We start from the raw sequence: 22,362 nt of genomic DNA, 5'->3' as shown, positions 1-22,362 counted from the left end.
TCTGGATTGACCAGGCCGAGCTCTATGCCATTTATTGCATCGATACAGAAGAGGTATGCCAATCACACACTTTCAGTGTGTTTAAGTTGCAATTTAATACCACCAGCATAATTAACAACTTCAGTTTAAAAATTATGCCACAAATTTACACGTAGAAACTTAGAAAATACAGAGAAATCCTAAAGAGAAAACAAATATCACTCATAATTACATTACTAGATGACAATTAACATCATTAACCTTTTGGTGAATATTCCAAATGATTTTTTTCATATATATATTTTTTGAGGGGGCAGTGGGTGATATTGGGGCTTGAATTCACAGCTTTGCATTTGCTAGGTGGACATTCTACTTGAGCCATATCTCCAATACTTTTTAGTCTGGTTATTTTTTGAGATAGGCTCTTGCATTTTGCTCTGGATAGCCTAGACCACAAGCTTCCTGTGGCTGGGGTGACAGTTATATGCCACTTCTCCAGCATTGTCTTTTTATTTATTTTATTTTATTTTTGTCAGTTGTGGGGCTTGGACTCAGGGCCTGGGAGCTGTTCCTGAGCTCTTTTGCTCAAGGCTAGTGCTAGCTCTACTTCAGGTTTTCTGGTGGTGGTGGTGAATTGGAGATAAGAGTCACAGACTTTCCTACCTGGGCTGGCTTTGAATTACAATCCTCAGATCTCAGCCTCCTGATTATAAGCGTGAGCCACCAGTGCCTAACTTCTCCCAGCATTTTCTGATGAGATGGAGTCTCACAAACTTTTTTTGCCCAATATGGCCTAGAATTGTAATTCCCTCAAATTCTGCCTCCCAAGTAGCTAGGATTAGAGGCATGATACACCAGTGGCTAGTTGTTCATGCATTTAAAAAATACTCTCCAACCTAACGGAGACATAATCTTTCTCAGTTAAAAGTATATAACATGCATATATTTCAACCACACAGTTTTCATTGTAGTATAAGGTTATGTAGGCTAGTGTTCCATTATGCAGGTACATTATAATTTACTAAGCAATCCTATCTTGGGAAGCTATAAGTTCTCATTTTTCCCTCCACACTGATCTGAACAGACCTGAACAGCTTTGGTTAGAAATATTTGCAGGAAATCTCTAATAATAACTTTTCAGTAATAAATTCTCAGAAATGGGATGTTGACATTGTTACAGCTGAGATATTTTCAATCTTCTGCAATAATTCAACCCAATGGAAACTTGTACTCTAAGCTCAAGATGGTGACTATTAATTTTTTTTTTTTAATGGCAGTCCTGGGGCTTGACCTTAGGGCCTGGGCATTGTCGCTGAGCTCTTCAGCTCAAAGTGAGCACTCTACCACTTTGAGTCACAGCACCACTTCTGGTTTCCTGGTGGTTCACTGGAGTTAAGAGTCTCAGGGACTTTCCTGCCCGGGCTTACTTTGAACCATGATCCTCAGTTCTCAGCCTCATGAGTAGCAAGGATTACAGGTATAAGCTTCTGGTGCCCTGTTTTGCTCACCAGATTTTAATTCCTGGAACATGCCTCCTAGTCCCTTCTTTGAATGCTTTTCTCCAAGGGCCTTCTTTCTACATGCAAGTGCTCTATCACTGAGCCACAACCCTAGCCCAATGGCTTTCCTTCAAATGCTTTCCTGAGATACCTAGATCTGAACCAATTTTATTTTTTGCCCAAGTTAAGAGACCAGGAATGGCCTACTTCTGAGAAATAGGAGTGATTACAAACCTGCCCAAGCCAACTAAGGAAGCAGCCGGCCAAACAAATGGCTTCAGAACTCATTCTGAGGCCAACAGGCCTGTGTTCGTGGGGTGCCCCCAAAACAGCCTGAGGCCAAACTCAAATGTCAGTGCTTTTCTTTGGTGGGGGGGAGTGGAGGTACAATGGCAGGGTTGCAAAAATGAGAGCAAAGGAACGTGCAAGCATTGAAGGAGGAGGTGAGTTCTTTTTACCACTCTCCTTCGTGAGAAAACGCGGCCCATGGGTTGGTGGCCCGGGAGATGTCTGCAGACCACGGCACCTGGGAAGGAGACCTGGGTGGGAGAGAGGGGGAATTATTTGCCTACTCCTTTAGGTTTCCTTTCCCTTTTTGGTCCAAGCTCCCTTCCAGGCTATGTCAGCAAGATGTCAGGGAAGCTCCTGGGGCAGGGTAGGGGGGGTCTGACCTGACTCCCAGAGCCGTGCTCCCAGGGTGTGCTCAGGGTGAACGCGGGCATGGGAGGCGCCCTGTCCTCACAGGGGCAGGGTTACTGGGTCCGACTCTAAGAAACGCTGTCTCCAGTGTGGCACGCTCTGGAGGGTTTCCTCCCAGCAGAGTGCTAACCCTAAGAAAGCTAAGTAAGGACCCAAGTTCCGCAGCAGGGTAGGGCAGGAATGCAGCATTGTGAAGAGCAGAGAAAGGAAATGATGTTTTGTGGGCAGGAAAGCTCCACCTTTCCTTCCTCTGAGGACAGAAAAAGAGCAAGAGGAGGTCAGATGGGGACATTCGGCTCAGCCAGCCACAACTTCTTCCACATCTCCGCATACCTGCTTGTAAGCAGGGCAGCCTGGGCTTCCGAGATCAAGGGCACCTCACAAGTGAACCGCACAGGTTCAATCAAGGGCATTGAGCAGAGCGCAGCTCTGAGAATGGAAAGGGGCTGTAGACAACAGGCGCAGAGTCAGTGGCCTAAAGAATAGGAACACCCCAGGGATTTGTAGAACCTCGAGGAATGCAGGACATGGGGGGGGGTGAGGGGGAGTAAGAGCAAATTTTCTTATAATCTTTGTATTGATTGATTTACTGGTTTAAGATTGCCTTTAAATAGTTGTATAAAGGGACTTCAGTGCGTGTGTCAATTTAGGAGAACAACACATCTAAATCAGATTTGAATTGCTGTGACACAATACCCAAGAAAAATCAAATGCAAAGGAGAAAGGTTTATTTTTATCTCATAGTTTATGTTGTTTATTTTTGTTTGGGGGCTGGATGTGTCTACCTTTTTATAACTTTTATTTTTTTCCACTTCAACAGTCATACTATTTAATGTCCATAAGTGAAAACGGAACCAAATAACTTGGGGGGAAATAAGGGAAGAACAATGGAAAGGGGTGACATTGATTAATATCATTATATTCATAAAGATTAATCTGCATTTGTATTCATAAACTGACATGTTGAATTTCCTCTTAATCTTAAGGAACATACAGACGTCAGCTGACTTCTGCCACAACCTTATTATATGACATGCTATTGAACAGCGTGAGCTAAAGATGGTGGTGGACTTTTTCAAGTATGAACATGTATGAGAGAAGGATGCTTTCCTTGAAGTGGTTTGAAGACTGAGTAAGCTGAAAGGAGATGGCAGGTCTTAAAGGCAACATTATATAATCATAATTTACCTCAGCCATAATAGGGCTGGCTGTCTGGCTGCAAGTCATTAAATTGTCTGTCTATTGGTGAATGTCTCTGGGACTTTTCTGGTCCCTTGGCTCATGAGTAATTGTTTCCTCGAAAACTTTTTTTTTTTTCTCACAAGTCCTAAAGGCTCCTACTGAGTAGAAAGGATGTGACCCCATGGAGAGATTGCTACAGAGCTTACTGCCTGTCCCAGCCACTTTTGATCTTCACTGGAAACAGGCAAGGGACAGGAAGTGAAGGCCCTGTACAGGGCTGCAGTCGATAAGAACGGAAGCTCAGGGGTCTGGTTGAAGCCCTCTAGTTTTCTCCACCTTGACCACAAAGGCTGATGAGCCATTTCCTCTAGTACTTTGTGTAAGTCGCAAGGAGTGTATACCTGTGTGCGCATGCACATCTGAGAGCCCTGTGGCAAGGTGTGGCTTGTAGGTGAAATTTCTGAGTGCTAGCTGAAACCACCCAAAAGATGCTTAAAAATGCAATCTGGGAGAGAGCGAGAGAAGGGGTGACATTGTCCAAGAAGAAACGTACTCATTACCTGACTTCTGTAACCCCACTGTACATCACCTTTATAGTAACAATAAAAATATGTATGAAAATATTCTGGGCTGGGAAGGTGGCTCAGTGATAGAGTGCTTACCTTGCATGCATGAGGCCCCGGGTTCAATTCCTCAGCAGCACATAAGCAGAAAAAGCCAGAAGTGGCACTGTGGCTCAAGTGGTAGAGCACTAGCCTTGAGCTGAAGAGCTGAGGGACAGCTCCCAGGCCCAGAGTTCACGCCCCATGACCGAATATATATATATGCAATCACAGCCGAATGCTGATGGCTCATGCCTGTAATCCTAGCTGCTCAGGAGGTTGAGATCTGAGGATCACTGCTTGAAACTAACTCAGGCAGGTAAAGTCTGTGAGACTTTCATCTCCAAATTAACCACCAGAAAGCCAGAAGTGGAACTGTGGCTCAAAGTGACAGAATGCTAGCCTTGAGAAATAAGAAGCTCAGGGACAATGCCTAGGCCCTGAGTTCAAGGTCCTAGCTGGCACACATGCAAAAAAAGTGCAATTACACAATCATAACTTTCTCCCAGTTATTTGATAATGTAGTCTTTGCTGGAATCTCCAGCTTGCCCAAAGCAAAAGAATAAAGAAAGTATCAGCCTTCTCAATTTTCTAGTTTTCTAACAAAATCACTGAGGGTAATGAAAGACATTATAAAGTTCCTGAGTGTTGTCATGTCCCCATGAATCCCATATTTCTTATGTTTGAGTGCTAATAAGCTTTAGGTAGGGGCCCTAAATTACCAATAACCTGGCTTGAGATAAGGCTCAATGGTTGGAGAGACTGGTGTGAAATCACAGGACAGATGGTATTTTTCTACACATGGCCACAATACTATTTCCTGTTCCATACATTCTTATGACTCACAGTAATCCTTTTCTCAAGGAAGGGTGAAGGTCTATGTCTTCTTTCTCTCTGTTCCAAAGCAGTGTAAGATAGCCTTAACCAACTGAATATGGCAGAAGTGATGCATGTATCTTCTGAAGCCAGGCTATAAAAGGTGATTGAGCATCCTTTCTGTCTGTTGGGACACTGCCTTGGAGCCCTGAGCTATTCTGTAAGATGACGCCTAGCCTGAAGCTGCCATGTTGGTGGGAAGCCCAGGCAGCACAAAGAGGTCTGGTCTGGCTGAGGTTTTATCCCCAAACCAGATTAGATGCTGGAGATAGGAATGAAGATGTCCCAGGTGATTCTACTCCCAGTGCTCCAGGCTCCTGACATCCTGGAGTGGGAACTGAGTCTTTACATTGCGGACCACATCTGATCATCTTAACAGTTTCTTTACAGTGTTGTTTTGGACTGGTTTGTAACATGGACATGCATGTTAATTTAAATATGCTAATTGGAAAAATTAGCAACCCCATGCACTCCCCAAGTCCTCCAAAGATACTTTATTAGAGAGTCAGAGCTTCTTGGGAAACTACTTGAAAACCTCTGGACTACACAGTCTTCAAGGACTCTAAAACTTCTGTTTCTAATAAACTTAGAATTTTATAGATTCTGTAGGTAAGAGAAGTATCTTGCCTAGTGTTATGGGGTTCAATTCTGCATGCCCCACTAAGATGTCAAAATCCTAACCTCTAGTACCTATGGATGTGATGGGAAATAGGGTCTTTGCAGGTCTTCCAGTTAAGATGAAGTCATCCTAGTCCAATAGCACCATATCCTTGTCAAAAGGGGAAAATTTAGACATAGAAGTAGATGCAAATGGGGCTGGGAAGGTGGCTCATTGGTAGAGTGCTTGCCTCACATGCATGAGGTCCTAGGTTCGATTCCTCAGCACCAAAGCTCAAGGCTAGCACTCTACTGCTTGAACCACAGCACCACTTCCAGCCTTTTCTGTTTATGTGGTGCTGAGGCTCAAGTACTAGAGCACTAATCTTGAGCTGAAGAGCTCAGGAACAATGCCCAGGCCCAGAGTTCAAGCCCCATGACCGACCAAAAAAAAAAAAAAATGTAGATGCAGATGGCTTGATTTAGATCCATGAGGTACCACACCCAATTGGTTACTTTACTATAATAGCACCAAGAAATCATACTTAGGAGTGGGTGGGAGCAGGGTTGATGGACTTTATGTTCCAAGACCTTCAGAAAGTTCAGCTAGGTCTCTTGATTGACTCAGCAGTCGTCAATATCTATCTATCTATCTATCTATCTATCTATCTATCTATCTATCTATCTATCTATCTATCTATCCATCCATGTGCCCATTTATCCATCCATGTATCTATTCATCTATCCCTCTATCCTATTTATCCATCTATCATCTATTTTCTAATATCTGTCTATCTATCTATCCTATCTTTCTCTCATCTATCCATCCTATCAGGTTCGAGTCACAATGGTAAACACTGTGTGGAAATGCAGATCAACAAATCTTGGTTTCTGTGTTCATTGGGCCCCAAATCTGGAAGGAGAGAGAATCATCATAATCAAGTGGTAATGGTAAGTAATGCCAAACCCTTACACAAATTCACTTTGGTGGCTGCCACCTTATGTATTCACTGTTAGTCTCAAACAACATGCTTCTCTTCTATCTTGCTAGCCCACAATAGCAAACAACTGAAGCCATTGATTTAGTTTCAGAGTTTAATCTCAATAGCCCATGTAAATAAAGAGCAGGAAAGACAAAACAGTGGTGCGTAGATAACAGTGGGAGAATCTTTTCCTTATTTGCACAATTTTCCAGTATGCACTAAAATGATGAGGTAGTTTTTCAGCTCTTGTCTCCAAGAGTTCTCCAGAACTCTCACAAATCTCTTTCAAGTTTCTGAAACAAATATTCACATGGTCCCTCCTCTCACATTTACCATCCTTCTCCAGAATGGGCTATCAGTAAAACAAATAGATGTAAAAGTAAATATAGTGACCATTTTATTTTTGAATAGTAATAGTTGTGATATTCTTCTGTATAAGGGATACATAAAAAAGTTTTTGTGCTAGTACTGAGGCTTGAACTCAGGGCCTGGGTGCTTTCCCTGAGTTTTGCTCAAGGCTGGTGCTCTACCACTTGAGCCACACTTCCACTTCTGGCTTTCTAGTAGCTAAATGCCCAGGCTGGCTTTGAACCTCAGTCATCCAATCTCAGTTTGCTCAGTAGTTAGGCTTATAGGTATGAGCCACTGGTGCCTGGCCTTTTTTATTAGCGGGGAGGGAGGGTTGGTGGGAGACATAACATTTTTCTTGTAGAGACCTTCCATAATCCTAAATTGAGTATGTTTAATGAAGGGAGACCTCCTAGCTATGTAAAATCATTCTGAGTCCTTTAAGTAACCACTGTCATTACTGTAAGAGTATTTACTGAAAGCTGAGCTGGATGTCCATTGTACAATCAGATCTGGCAAGTGCCCAAAAACGGCACTGCAGATTACACATTAAGGCACTAATTGCCCAGATGAAGCTCCAGGGGCACCTTTGGTTGATGCCGTGGAGTGACTCAAGGAAGGAAATAATTAGTCACAATTACAGCTCAACTAGCTCAACACACAAGGAAAGGATGTATGCAGCCTGTTTCATGCAGAAGGAGCCTTAGTAATAGCTTAAGAAATGCAAAAGATAAACATGGCTTCAAAATACAAGAGACAAATCTCCTTGTGAAGTTACAAAAGTGACTTTATTTAAGTTACGTTCTGTTCCGATGCACTACATAGCCAAATGACATTAAGACAATTACATCATGACGTTGCACTATAACAAATCAATTTCCAGCCCTCTCCTTGGCCACCATGGAGGTTTTGCCGGCATTGGACACACATACACAATGAGTATATAAAGCTTGGAGTTTCAACCCCAATAAAAATATTCATTAAAGAAGCAGAGCAAGGTGAACGAATGAAGAAAGAAGCAAACTTAATCCACTAGGCCCAATGCAGGCCAGACTCATGCCTTATAATCCCAGCCCTCGGGAGGCTGAGGCAGGAGATCGAGAGTTCAAAGCCAGCCTGGAATACATAGCAAGAACCTAGATCAGAAACCAAAAAAAGAAAACAATCAGAAAACATGTAAGTGACTGTTACTTTACATGACCAAGAAGTCAAATTGTCCCAAGCTACATAATCCTGTCAAGGTCTGCTGGCTGAAAATATATTCTAGGACCGGGTGTGGAGAGCCACCTCTGTGACCCCTAAATGAACAGAAGGTCGCCATCTTTATCAGTGAATGATTTGGGAAGGGGGAGTGAGAGTGAACGATGATTTGGACAGCTGGCACGAAGCTGATGAAGAACCCTGCTGGAATCTAACTGCAAATATCATGGCAGGTCTGGTCAAGACTATTCACATTTTCTTATCATGTTTCCAAATAGACAAGAAAAGACATCACTTAGGCTCTGCCTTTGGACACACTCACTAATAACTGCTGTTTTGCTCCTTTGTGGTTTGGTAAGTTGAGGTTCATATAGAACCCTATCCTGAATTGCTGAAGTCTTCCCCCAAAGGCAAACTGTTTGAAGAGCATTGTCACTTTCAGGCTTCATTGGAGACTGTGAGTTCAATTCTGAATGTACTGTCTAAGGACAAATGAAAATCATACACACATTTGTCTTACCTCGTCACTACTAAGTACTGCTGACAAGTTTCATAATAATGAATCGTGCATGTGCACCATTAAGTAAATACAGCATTCCTATTGATCAGGTGTTTGCCATGAAAATTGGATTAGAGAGTAAAATAAACTACAGAATGGTATTCCTTATAGTAGAGAAATAAAGATTAGTAAAGCCCCACTTCAGAGATACAAATTAAGAGGTATAAAGATCTTTAGATCTTTATATTCTCTCTCTCTCTCTCTCTCTCACCAGTCCTGGGGCTTGAACTCAGGGCCTAGGCACCGTTCCTGAGCCTCTTTGTGCTCAAGGCTAGCACTTTACCACTTGAGCCACAGTGCCACTTCTGGCCTTTTCTGTGTATGTGGTACTGAGGAATCGAACCCAGGGCTTCATACATGCTAAGCAAGCACTTTACCACTAAGCAATATTCTCAGACCTGTTTTCTCTTTTTTAATACCAGATATTATAAAATAGCACATTGTCGGAACTTAGATTTCCTTTGTCCAGACTAACCTAAAGAAGTTTCCAGTTTGTCCCAAACCCTTCCAAAATAGGGATTGAGAGAAAAGGAAACTAATTGCTTAGAGCAGGCCTGTTTCCCTAACCTTCCTAGGGGAAAAAAAACTGTGCCTGTTGAACAAGACACCATGAGAATTGTTACAGCTCCTTAAGTTAACTGGGAATGAGATGAATAAGAAAAACCTACAATTGTAACAGACTTCATTGTATCCAGAATCTTGATACTAGGAATTCTGTGCTAAAAGCAAAATCCAACCAAACCCACCACATAGTAAGAAAAGTGTAATAGTTTTCTGAAATGTCATTATCTTAGTTGGGGTTCATGAGGGTGTAGTTATGTTTCCTTTCAACCAGACCATCACCAAACAGCTGTGTTATTCAAGCAGCCACCTGGGTTAAGAATACATGTAGTATGTGAAAATGGAGCCAGGTAACTAGAAGGGATGGGTGGGGATGGGAGAGATGCGGGAGAACAATGGAAGAGGTGACAGGGACCAAGATGTATTGTACTCATAAACTGACACATGGAATTGAAATCCCTTTGTGCAACTACTTAAAAAAAAAAAGAATGCATATGGTACTTGAATGTTTATCAGCAGTTTCTCAATGAATTCTATAGAAGACGTTGTTTCTGCTTTTTGTTTTTTGCTTTTTTTTTTTTTTTGGCAAGAGCACTTGTAAAATACTGAATTTGATTAAATAAATACCCCTGTACACTGAGTTGACCAGTGAAAGAACTGTAGAGAAGTCAGTCTTTCATTTACCTGAGTTTCCATTTGAAGGCTGAATAGTATTTGAATGCTTTTTGCTTAAGAATGTGAACAAAAGCTTACAGTATTTTAAAAAAAGGGGGACCAGTCAGAAAATTTAGGCTCAAAATTAACCTTGAGACCTTTAAAGTTTTATAAAATCTAATAGAAAGATATATGATTTTCCCCCCTCTTAAAGCATAAAGTTGTAGAACTGTACTGATTTATTGGTTGCTATTTACAACTTAAGTTGGAGGAAAGCTGCAAAAAGCACTAGGCAAACAAATGAAATTATTTTGGAAGTTTGATCAAGTGATAAAATTGAATTATTAGTGATTTATTTTAGCCATGAAGCCATATGGGATTCTCACTGAATATAAGATAAAAACATTTCAACATAAATATGATTGTTAACCACATTTTTGAAGGGTGACCTAGAAAATACAAATTTTAATCCAGGAAAATAGTGCACCCAGTGTTTTACCCTCAGTTGTGTAAGCCACACCTCCATTTCCAGCTTTTTGCTAGTTAATTGGATATAAAAGTCTCATAGACTTTTCCTGCCCAGGCTAGCTTCAAATCATGATCCTCAGATCTGTCTCCTGAGTAGGTAGGATTTTATAGGCTTGAGCCACCAGTGCCTGGCTCAATACTCTTGAACTGAATGTTTTATGATTAAGAACTGTACTTGTGTTATTAATTCAAAATATTATTATATTGATTCCAGGTCTAAATAAAACCGCTTAGCAAAAATAACCCTTGTGAAATTTAATGTCAGAAAAGGTAAAGCACTTGCTCTACACAATTCCTCTTTCTTTGATCCTTCCCCCCTATGGTCTATTTTCTCTTTCTCTTTGTAGTACTGGGGACTGAACCCTGGGCTTTATGCATGCTAGGCAAGGGCTCTACCACTAAGCTATAGCTTCAAGCTCCATGCTGTGTTTTGTAATTTCAAATGTAAGTGAGGTCCACATGGACATGTGAGCAGTCCTCACTTTTTCCTTCTGGGAGACAATGTAAAAAGTAGCATCAGGCAAATCCACCAGTATCAAAAAGTTCCAATGTTCCAAGATCAATCGGTGAAAACTTTAGCTCAAGTCCCCACACTTTAATACAGTATAAAGGTAAATAAAAGCTTGGCCGACCATCAGGCAAAAATTATTGCCAAGTGCTTCATTTAGCCATTTAGTAACACCTTTAAAAAAAGTTACAGGACCACTGTAGAGGAGATACATATTTTAAGCCAGAAAGCAGATAGAATTCCGTGCTTAACAGGACGAGCATTCAGAACAAGGTCAGGCTTGCAGAAATCGGTTCATAGATATATGTATATAAGTGGATTATTTTGTGCATCAGGCAGAATTTGAATAGATTATCATTGCCACCAGGGCCAGGGAAGGGAAGGGGCCTAAAAATCACACCCAGTCTTTAAGAGAGTACTTTAGTAGTGAAATCTTTCCCCCCCATCTGATATATATTCACATATTAAGATATCAAAACTGATTAAATTACTTTAAAAAAAAACCAGGATTCTAAGTCGATGATTTTAAATTTAATTATCTGCTAGAATATTAAAACAAATCTAATTTCTCCAAGGCCACCAGTACTACATAGCGGTATGGAGATTAAAGAAGAGTGGAGTGGGCTTCTCTGTTTATAGTTTCTAAATAGTATTTTCAGGAAGTTGGCCAGTTCAAGCGTGTCAAGCACTGAGCACTATTCTCTTCATCCACTTACAAAGTACTTGCAGAAAAACAATTACAACTGCCAAGCGTGTGAAAGATTACAATGTGGGGTTTTACAGTGGAGTTGGGGAGAAAATGAAAGACTCAGTAATGGGCAACAATGGACTTGGGTGAATTTACACTCTAGACAAGAGTTTTCCGTAGAAGGAAGGACCTGGCCAATGAAGAAGGCGGCTGGTATTGGACAATCTTGTACAGACAATGGAAATGAAAAGGAGGACCCTGTACAGGTGTGTGTAAACAAGCTAAAAATGGCCTTGGCAAAAGACCTTCTTCCATTTAAAATTTGCCAAGATGCAAGTAATCTATAATTCCCTCCCTTTCCATGAAAATGAACTGAGAAAATAAAAAAAAAAAATTAAAAAAACCTCTCAAAACAGAATCATCTGTCTTTTCTATCAGTACAAAACAATCCTATACATGAGGTTCCAGGACAAATAAAACTTTAAAATATTAATATTGAAAAAATACAATAGAATTTTTATTTAAAAAATACAGACTCCTTACTCTCAATCTTTGTGTACATTTTGTTTGGTGTGAAAAAGAAAAAAAAAGAAAAATAATAAAATAGGAAAGGCATTAAGACTACCTAATTCTTTATACTGTATTTGGTAGAAGCACGTTATCAGTCAAACTTGGATGAAAAATAAGTTATTCTGCTTTCATTTGTTCCCGGATATCAGAAGGCAGGGTTTCAAACAGAGTGTCTTCTACAACCAGCCCAGCCCGCTTCAGAGCCCGGCAATCTCCTAGTTCAGGGGGGAGAATTTCCAAATGATTGCCTTTGACATCTAAGTAGGAAAGAAAGAGTAAATTTCCGATTTTTGGTGAGAGTACCGACAGGCTGTTTTTCCCAATCTTCAGAGTTTTCAGTTTCTTGCAGAAGTACAGTTCGTCTGGAAGGCTTTCCACTTTGTTACAAGTGATGGAGAAATACTGTAAACTTTGGAGCACTCCGATCTCGGGGGGAATGAATCGGATGTCATTGTAGGATAAATCCAAGTATCGGATTTTGTTGCACAGGAAGAGGTGGGAAGGAAGCACCTCGATTTTATTGTGACTGAAGGACAGCCGTTCCAGGCTGGTGAGTTTCTTTATATGCTCTGGGATATAGGCGATACTGTTATGCCACAATTTGAGCACGGTCAGTTTCCTCAAGTGCTGGAAGCTCACGATTTCTTCGATAGATTTCAGGTTGTTTTCTTTCAGGTCCAGTTCCTGGAGGCTGAGCAGGCTGAAGACGGCATGCGGGATGCGCTCCAGGTCGCAGTGGACCAGCTCCAGCTCGGTGAGGTTGGTCATCTTCTTCAGGTTGTTGAGCATCACCAGCTTGGTGCCGTCGTTGTGGATGGACATCTTCTGGAGATGGCTGGAGACATCCACCACCGCCTGAGGGATTTTGGCCACGTTGCTTTTGATGGAGAGGATTTTAAGGCTTTTGAGATCCCGCAGAGACTCGAGGGTGACGTTTTTGGAAATGTCGTGACTCAGCGAGCCAACCAGGTAGAGCTCCTCCAGATTGCGCAGCCCGTACATCCACGGGGGCAGTTCGCGCATGTCATCGAACTTGACGCTCAAGACCTTGAGGTTGTCCTTGAGGAAGGAGAGGGCCGCGCTGTGGATCTTGACCGAGCACTGGTGCAGGGAGAGCTCCTGGAGATTGTCCAGCTGGGCCATGGTGGCGGGGATCATGACGTTCTTAATGATCTCGAGCTTCAGCGACTGCAGCTCTGTGATTTCGAACACAGTGTCGGGCAGACCCGAAAGCATGATGAGGGGCAATTCCAGTCGGTTGTGCGCGTTGGTCTGCAGCTTCTGCCTCAGTTTGTCAGGCGTCCACTCGTTATTTAAGTTCAGCTGCTTGAGTTTGTTTTCACTGACTTCGGACAGGAACACCGCAAACCTCTTGGAATACAGGGGGTCATACTGGTCTATCATGTGAAGCATAAAAGCAAAGTCATTTTTCACGTCGGGAATGTCATCGATCCCGGTCTCCTGCCGAACATACTCGAAAGAATATTCCCTCAGGGAACGGTAGAAGAGCCAGTACAGGGTATAAAGGCACGTCAAGCCGTAGATACTCACGAAGCACAGGTAGCAGAAAGAGAGTTTGGAGAACAGATGTGCCATGGTATGATTGCAAGAAAAGTTTTTGTAGCCAGTCATGTCTTGAATGTCAACGTTACAATCCACTGTAAACTGGACTTTGGAAACGAGGGCGCTATTATAGGCGATGATGATGAGGAATTTGATAACCTTAAGGATGGTCTGGCGGACGTACATGGCATACAGAATATCACCTTCTTCCACGTGCAGCCGGAACTTCTTCACTTTCTCAAACAAGGCTTTGGCTTGCTCACCTTCCTTCTTATCCAGGGCCCCTGCGGTGGACTTGTCTACCACAAACTTCTCAGGGATTGACTTGAGAGACTGGGAATTCACGAGGCTGCCTTCGGGACCGGACTGGATGGTGTTGGACCTGTTCAGATTGTTCTTCCTATTGTCTTTTTCTTCGGAATCCTCTCCAGACACTTCGGACAAGGCCCGGGTGGTCCAGGGAGAATCGAAACACTTCCCCAGGATGGAAATGAAATGTTCGATTTTGGAGCTTGAGCCGGGGAATTTGAACCAAAAGTTGCTGCACAACATGAAGACCAGCGTGTGGATGAGCACGAGGTATGGGAAGTACTTGGCATACCAGTGCAGGGCCCGCTCGTAACACATCTGGTTGATGAAACTGTACTGCTGCAGGTCCAAATCTGTCTTCAGTCCTTTCATCTCCACAGTGGCGGGGTTGGCAGGGGAGGGTTTAGGTGGGGGCAGAGGGGTGGCACTGGTGACAGACTGGGAGACGTTGGAAACAGAGGAGTGGTTCTGAGCAGGCTGCACCCTTTTGGGGAGGCAGATTATCTTGTCTTGCATGACCTGAAACACAGAAATGATGTTTTACAAATTACATTACTCAAAGAGCTTTCCTAATGTCATTAGTGGCAATGAAGCCGCAATCACACCCAATAAATGTCCATTTCCTCTGCCTGGAGAATATAAAGTTCAATTCCAGCGCCAAGATTTTATTCTTAGCTCCTATGTTGGAAAAGATAGAGCATCTGACTTTGTTCAGTCATGATGTCTAAAAGTTATGACATAAAACATGGTCTTGCCAGGACACAGAATAAGTCACAATAAAGAAAATTTCTGGAGACATTCACTGTTTTTAAAATTTCCCCCCCTCATTTCTTCTCTCACTGGAACCTGGGAGAATCCATTTAGAGGTAGGAATCGCATCCTTTACCAGATCAGTCTTGAATTGGACAGTTTCCTACTTCACATAGAACATATGTGGACAGCACATGGATGGAAAAGAAAAGAGAGTGAAAGGCAGTGAGCCCATAGATCCACTTCTGGCTTTTTGCTCATTTACTGGAAACAAGAGTCTCACAGGCTTTCCTGCTCAGGCTGGCTTTGAGCCACAATCTTCAGATCTCAGCTTCCTGAGTAGCTGGGATTACAGGCTTGAGCTACTGCTCTCTGTCTATTCATATCCTGGATAAGATGCATAGGCCTATCTGAATGGTTTTAATATAATGTCAGGTTTCCTAAATGTTTAAAAAAGAACTCCTTCAGAGAATAACAAAAGAATATAGGAGTGTTCAGTAGTAAAATAATTATAAAAAATTGCATGCTTTTTAAAAATATGAAATATGATGAACCTCTTTCTCTCTATCAATGCCATCACTTGTTGCGGAGAATGGTTATGCTTGAAGAATGTCCAGACAGCTCCTAAGACTGAAGTTTAGGAAAGACAGAATGTGCTTATTGTGAAGAGGATGTAGGATGAGACAGGATGAGGCAGGATAGACCATGAATCGGGTAAATAATCCTGTGGAGCATCCCAAGTAAGAGGGATAATTGGAATAATATATAACACCTACAGAGTTCAAAGAAAGAATAACAAGAGTACACAACAATGACTTGCATCCAATGGCTGGAGATCCATTAGGTGGATATACAAGATCACGCGATACTGGCATAGCAAAGTCCTGACATTGCTGGTGGAGGCAAGCAACTGAGCCATTGCTATAGCACAGTATGCTTCTCCTTCAGTGCGTGGGCGCTGTCCCTGAGCTTTGATCCTCAAGTCTAGTGCTCTACCACTTCAAGCCACAGCTCCACTTCTGGTTTTCTCTGATGGTTAACTGAACATGAGAGTCTCACAGCCTTTCCTGTCTGGCTGGCTTCAAACCATGATCCTCAGATCTCAGCCTCCTAAGTATAGCTAGGAGTACAGGCATCAGCCACCAATGTCCAGCTTTACACTTTCACTGTATGATACATCTTAGTGGTGGTCACTTGGGTCTCAGCCTTTCTTTTTTGGAGGAGTTGCTTCACTAAATCCCAACAAACCAAATGGAATCCAAATGGAGTCCCTCCTGCTAAGTGCTACATAATCTAACTGCACCTGACGAAGTAGACAAGGGTTGCAGGGGAAAGCAGGACCCACCTATAACAAAAGTCCTACTTTTGTGTGTGTAAGACCCCAAGGGGCTGAGGTTAACAAAGACAGAGCAAAATCAACAAGCTTAGGTGTCAGCTTCTCTGGTACAACAAGGCCTCCAGGGTGGGTGGACCATATCTGCAGGGGCTCTCACTGTGGAGTCTCTATTCTTTGTCAGCAGTTATCCAAGGGATTCCAAGAACCAAGAAGCTCTTCAAAGTCCAAGACATAGCACCCTCTAAATCAGCAAATACCATGAGGACTCACTTGCTTGTCCTTGACCATAAACTTTATGACCATCTCCATCTAGAAAAATTGCCTGATAATACCTTTATTGGGGATATCTTCCCTCTCCTGTAAGTTAAAGAACTTCCCCTTTCAATTAAAGAACTGCCCCTTTAGGGTGTCGATCCTTTCTCTCCAGCATGTTTGCTTCCAAACCTCCAACTGTCTTTTAGCAGTGGTTTTTATAAAGATTTTGGACACCTGTTATTAATTTGTTTTGACTACCAAAATTCTGGTTTAGTTACTATTTATTTGTTGACTTAGGGCAGATCAAGTAGGTGATATTCTAATTTATACACTGGCATCTTTATATTTTATTTAATTTTATTTTATGCACCAGTCTTGGGGCTTGAACTCAGGGCCTGGGCACTGTCCCTGAGCTTCTTTTGCTCAAGGCTAGCATTCTACCACTTGAGCTACAATGCCACTTCTGGCTTTCTTGTTGAGGTGGTACTGAGGAATGGAACCCAGGGCTTTATGCATGCTAAGCCAGCACTCTACTACTAAGCCACCTTCCCAGCCCTGTATTTTATTTTTCAAGGCAAGATTGAGATTAGACTCAGAGCCTGGGGTTTTTGAGGAAGGCCCTGTATGGGCCGGAGCCACACCCTCCAGTCCAGGACTCCAGATTTTACTCACACCTTTCTTGTGGAATTTCATGTGGATGCCAAAGACAGATATTTAAAGTTTGTGTTTCTCTTCTTGAGCTGTCGAAGGGCTTGTTTTCTTTCCTCTAAAAACAGATCAGATGGGTCTTTCACCTGCAAACTCTTTTGCTGTGCAAAGAAATCCCTTTCAAAGATTTATTTTTAACACAGAGGGTAGAGCTCCACACCCTTCCTCCATCGGTCAAGTATCCACTGTTCCAGATTGTGTCTGCGACTCACACATGTAGGACAGATACACAGTGGAGCCATCTGTGCATCCAGTGTTCACTTTCATAGTCTGTCTGTGAGATTTTCACATGTTGGCACCTGAGATCTACCTCGTCCTGAATGTCATATGGTTACACAGCCTTGAGGATGTGCATGAAAGTGTTTGCTATTTTTAAAAAAGTGCCATCTCATGGACATCTGGAAAAAGAGCACAGAAAACAGAGAAAGACACAGAACAAAATACAGGTTGGGGCTGGGGATTCACTGCCAAGATCGGCACCAAGAATATCTCGGGGGATTGAGATGCTTCTGTTTCCCAGGAGCGGCTGCAAGAATGGAAGTATGTCTTCAAACACAAAGATGCGCCTTATTTAGATGAAGGATGCATACTCACCATTCATGCAAGTAATAACACAGAACTTTCTAGTCAATCATCCCTGAATGTGTGTGTTGTGCTTTGCACACCTTGTCTCTATGCTTGGAGGTGGGTAAACTCCAAACTCTTGCTTAATTCATGACTTATTTTTGGCCATTCAGTACATTTATGAGTTCTATCAGCTGATATTTTAAAATGCCTGTCTTTTGTTTCTTTTTGGTTTTGGTGCTGGAGTAGAACCCAGACCCTGGTGCAAGCCAGGCACCTGCTTTAGCACTGAATTGTATCCTGGCTCCCATTGCATTCTCTATTTCTACAATTTCTATTTCTTCCCTATCTTCTCTTGAGTCATATCTAGCTGCCTCTTTGGTTATAACTTGATCTTTCTGCACACTCTACAGTGTCCTCATACTAAATTCATTGCCAGCTCGTTTTCAAAGCTTGATTTCAGCTTGTGAATCTGTGTTCCAATTGCTACATTTGACAACAGCCTTTCTGTACCATGGTTTTCTTCCCGTGCACAGGGTGACAGGCACCCACTGAGTGGGAGTCATTCTTGTGTGTGCTCTTTTGGCTCCCACAGCCAGGCAGGTCTCTCAGTTCCATGTGGTGTCAGGATCTCAGTCCAGCCAGGAGACTGTGGGGACACTCAGGATGGTTTCCTCTGAAGTCCCAGCTCCAGCATCCAGTTGGCTGCAGTCCAGGCTGCTGTCTCTTACCTTGCTTGTTGCATCTATAGAGCTCGTGCTAGTAAGAGCTCTATAGGGCTTCTGGCTGCTACCGCTTCCTTTTAGTTGGCAGCCTGATGATTCAGTCAACCCCACTCAACGGTGCACCTGTGCTCCACAGAAATACCTGTCTGGCTTTTGAGTCCCTGCATGTGTTTTTGCTATCTTTTCTTTTCTTTTTTTCTTTTTTGCCAGTCCTGGGGCTTGAATTTGAGGCCTGGGTGCTGTCCTTGAGCTTCTTTGTGCTCAAGGCTAGAACTCTATCACTTGAGCCACAATGCCACTTTCAGCTTTTCTAAGTAGTTTATTTTCAGCCTCAGCTAGCTTTGAACTGGGATCCTCAGAGCTCAGCCTCCAATGTAGCTAGGATTATAGGCGTAAACCACTGGTACCTGGCTGTATCTCTTCTAATGACTTTATCCATCATGGCTTTATACACGAACAAAGGAGTGTTGCAACACATAAAACTTACTGAATTAACTTTTTTGCAAGTCTGTGTCTATTTTCATACAAAAACAAAACGAGTCAAGATAAATTAACATTATGATGACTCAGCACTGCTTGAGAAATGTCAAACAAAAACAAGCTTACCAGGAGGGCCAAATTACTGTCCCTTCACCCCACCAAAGGCCGAATTTATCTTCACCCTCCTCACCAACATCACATAGAATATTTACTATCCTACATCCTCAACAATAAAGCCTAGGGTTCTTTTTCTATGAGCTATAATCTAAAGATTATGTTGCCAAGTTGGACTATGGTGAAAAGCCAGTGCCTAGGATAAAGCAGCCCCCTCAGCAAGATAACTTGTGATCCAGATGTATTCTTTAGACCAGGGACTACTATTTAATGACAGTGCTTTACCTTGGTAAACAGGTAGAATGGAGCCACAGAAAGGCAGGTGAGCTAATTTCAGGATGAAATGTGACTCACTTCACCCTCCTCCACCCCCCCCAGATCCAAGTACAGCTCGTGCCAAATGGTTCTGCTCTGAAGCTAAAGCTACAGATGTGTCCCCACCCTGACAGACATTCATTCTTTCTTTTTTTATTTTTTGTCAGTCATGGGACTTGAACTCAGGGCTTGGAAGTTGTCCCTGAGCTTTTTCACTCAAGGCTTTACCTCATTGAGCCAGAGCTCCACTTTTGGTTTTCTGTGATTAATTGGTAGCTAGGATTAGAGGCACCCAGCTTCTAACAGATATTCTTGATGACATAATAATATTGGAATAAATGCATCCCAAAGTTCTACTCTTCAGGATTTGTTTAGAAATACTGAGAGAGTGTCCTCAATCAGCAAAAACTGAGTATTTACTATATGCTAAACACCACAGGTAAACCAAATAGGCAATCCAATTACTTTATATTCTGAAACCCAACCCTTAAATGCTTATTAGATATAGCCATAGGCAAAGCCAAACAAGAAGCTGGGCATCCATGGTTCACACTGTAATCCTAGGAAGCTAAGATCTGAATATCAAGGGTTGAAGCCAGACCAGGTAAGAAAGTCTGTGAGATTCTTATCTTCAATTAACTACCCCCCCCCAAAAAAGCCAGAAGTGGAGCTGTATCTCAAGTGGAAGAGCACTAGCCTTGAGCAAAAAAGCACTGGGATAGTGCTCAAGCCCCAGACTGGAAAATAATAATAATAATAATAATAATAATAATAATAATAATAATAATAATAATAATAGCTTGTAGTTAACCTTGAAAAAAATTGGCCTTCTCAGAGTTATCTTTCCACTCACTTGTGCCTTTTGAGAACAATTGCTTTTTTTTGCCCTCTGGAAGCTTGTTGCTGGAATAAATTGCTTATTAAGTATGTTTGTTCACTGAGAACTGTTATTTTCCTTCTACTTCTGTCCCAGGAGAAATGACAGTCCATCTTTCCAGTCCTTTTTTTCCTCCTCTCTTTCATAAACGCTTCTGTCTTTGGAACCCACAAGGTTCTGACCTTCCCATTCCCCAGGATCGCATATATGTGTGAAACTTCAAGAACCAAATGAAGTCACCAAATGAAGCTGGTGTGAGCCCCCCATGCTCGTGCCCAGCTGTGGACAATACTTTAAGCAGCACAAATACCCTGAGAAGAAAGGAAAGGCAGTTGAAAAGGCAGGGGAGGGAAGAAGCCTGTAAAGGAGCATGCATCCAAATGCTTTTGGAGTTTGCACATGTCTGATGCTCTGGGTCTAACGCTGTATATTTGAAGGCAATCACCACTGGAGCACAAAAATAGCCATGCGTGAGAAGCACAACGCTGCAGCACCATCACCAGGACAAACACAGCTCTCGTCTCCAGGGGAAATGGAAAAGCAAAGCTGCAAGTGCGCGGCAGCATTTCCTGCCTGCTGCACACACGCCATCTCCTCCCCTTCTGTTTTTTAAAGACTGGTTGTTCGTTTTTTTAATTGGGAGCACTTTTAGACTCACAGAAAAATCTGGAAGGTACAGCAACCTGTTATGCACCTCCTTATACCAATCTCCCTCTCCCTACCTCCCAGTAGGCTGGCCATTACCAACATCTCTCACAGAGTGCAATGAACCTGCACTGACACACCATTATCTCCAAAGTGCATAGGACATATGGGAGTTCACTCCGGTTGTGGACTCTATGGGTCTGGACAGATAACCAACGACAGGCTGGGACTGGTGACTCACATCCTAGAACTCAGGAGGCTAAAATCTGAGGATCAGGGTTCAAAGCCAGCCTGAGCACAATGGTCTGTGAAACTCAACTCCAATGAACCAGCAAAAAGGTGGAAGTGGAGCTGTGGCTCAAGTGGTAGAGTAGCAGCCTTGAGGGAAGATAGCTAAGGGACAGCACCCAAGCCCTGAGTTCAAGCCCCAATACCACTGCGTGCACGCACACACACACATACATACACACACATGTACACACACAAGTATGACATATTCATTATTATGCTTTCCTAGAGACAAGTTCTATTGTCCTAAACACGATCTGTGTTCTCTTCCTATTCACCCTCTCCTCCCCTGCCCTCTACACAATCACCGGCCTTCTGTCTCCACAGTTTGACTTTCTCACATCATATAGCTGTAGACTTTTTACATTGTCCTCTTTCCTAGGAATATGCATTCAAGTGACTCTATGTCTTTTTTATCATTTGACAGCTCATTTTTTTTTTTTCTCAATAGCACTGGATAACATTCTATTGTCTTGGGCTGGGAAGGTGGCTCAGTGGTAGAGCACTTACTTGCCTTGCATGCCTGAGGCCCTGGATTCAATTCCTCAGCACCACATAAGCAAAATGAAAAAAGCTGGAAGTGGAGCTGTGGCTCAAGTGGTAGAGCGCTAGCCTTGAGCTGAAGAGCTGAGGGACAGCGCACAGGCCCAGAGTTCAGGCCCCACGACCGGACCCCCCCCAAAAAAAAAACATTCTGTTGTCTAGACCTCTTCTCTTAACTATGATATTTAAAGCTTACTTGCTAACCAGGAAATGACACAATGTGCATAGAGGAAGTTTAGACCTAGAGAAGGAAGGGAGAAGAAGAATAGTCTAGAGCAAATTGCCAGATTTCAAGGTGTTTGTTCACAAACACCAAGGGCTAGGATATTAATCCTCCCTACTATGTGTGACATCTGAGTTTGATCCCTAACTCCACAATAAAGTAAAATAAAATAAATAAACCCCAAAATTTAGTTTTTTAAGTTTTAGTATTATTAATTACAAGGAAAAAGAAAAAAAAACTAAACAGATCCTGAAATTCCTTCAGGCAGAGAATGTGTTCTATTTCCTTGAGGAAAATCGTTGACTAGTTGGGAAGGATGAATGCATAAAAATCTGGATTCCTGACTCTATGGGGGTTTTCCCCCCTCAAAGATAGAATATAACAAAAATAACATTTTCTATGAGTTTTCTTGATACCAGACATCAGGCAAATCTTCTTGAGTTATCTACCATCAACATTCCTGTGCCATCAGTTTGAGATAACTTGCTAAGTCATTATTACACAAAGCAAGCATATCAGTGAGGACCACGGAGCTTGTGAGGGGCAGGCACCATGTTTCGGTTTCATTTCCTGGTACAAAGTGGGATACAATAAATAGCAGGCAAACAAACACTGCTGTCTCCGCAAGGATGCT

The 22,362-nt window shown here is 42.5% G+C and overlaps 1 protein-coding gene across 3 annotated transcripts in view; it reads right to left on the bottom strand.

The window, feature by feature from the left end:
* Positions 1 to 7,531: 7,531 nt before the first annotated feature.
* Lrrc8c (leucine rich repeat containing 8 VRAC subunit C) overlaps positions 7,532 to 22,362 on the bottom strand; it is a 75,365-nt gene continuing 60,534 nt past the window's right edge. For all 3 annotated transcript variants that reach the window (XM_070007600.1, XM_070007599.1, XM_070007601.1), the window contains one exon: positions 7,532 to 14,424. In XM_070007600.1, coding sequence (XP_069863701.1) covers positions 12,151 to 14,424 — 2,274 coding nt within the window. In that variant the 3' untranslated portion in view covers positions 7,532 to 12,150. The remainder of the gene's footprint in view (positions 14,425 to 22,362) is intronic.

Source organism: Dipodomys merriami, unplaced genomic scaffold, assembly GCF_024711535.1.
Source record: "Dipodomys merriami isolate MVZ:Mamm:240054 unplaced genomic scaffold, mDipMer1.0.p SCAF_7, whole genome shotgun sequence".
Lineage (NCBI taxonomy): Eukaryota > Metazoa > Chordata > Mammalia > Rodentia > Heteromyidae > Dipodomys > Dipodomys merriami.
Note: the sequence above shows the minus strand (reverse complement) of the source record. Positions and strands in the feature narration are given on the sequence as shown.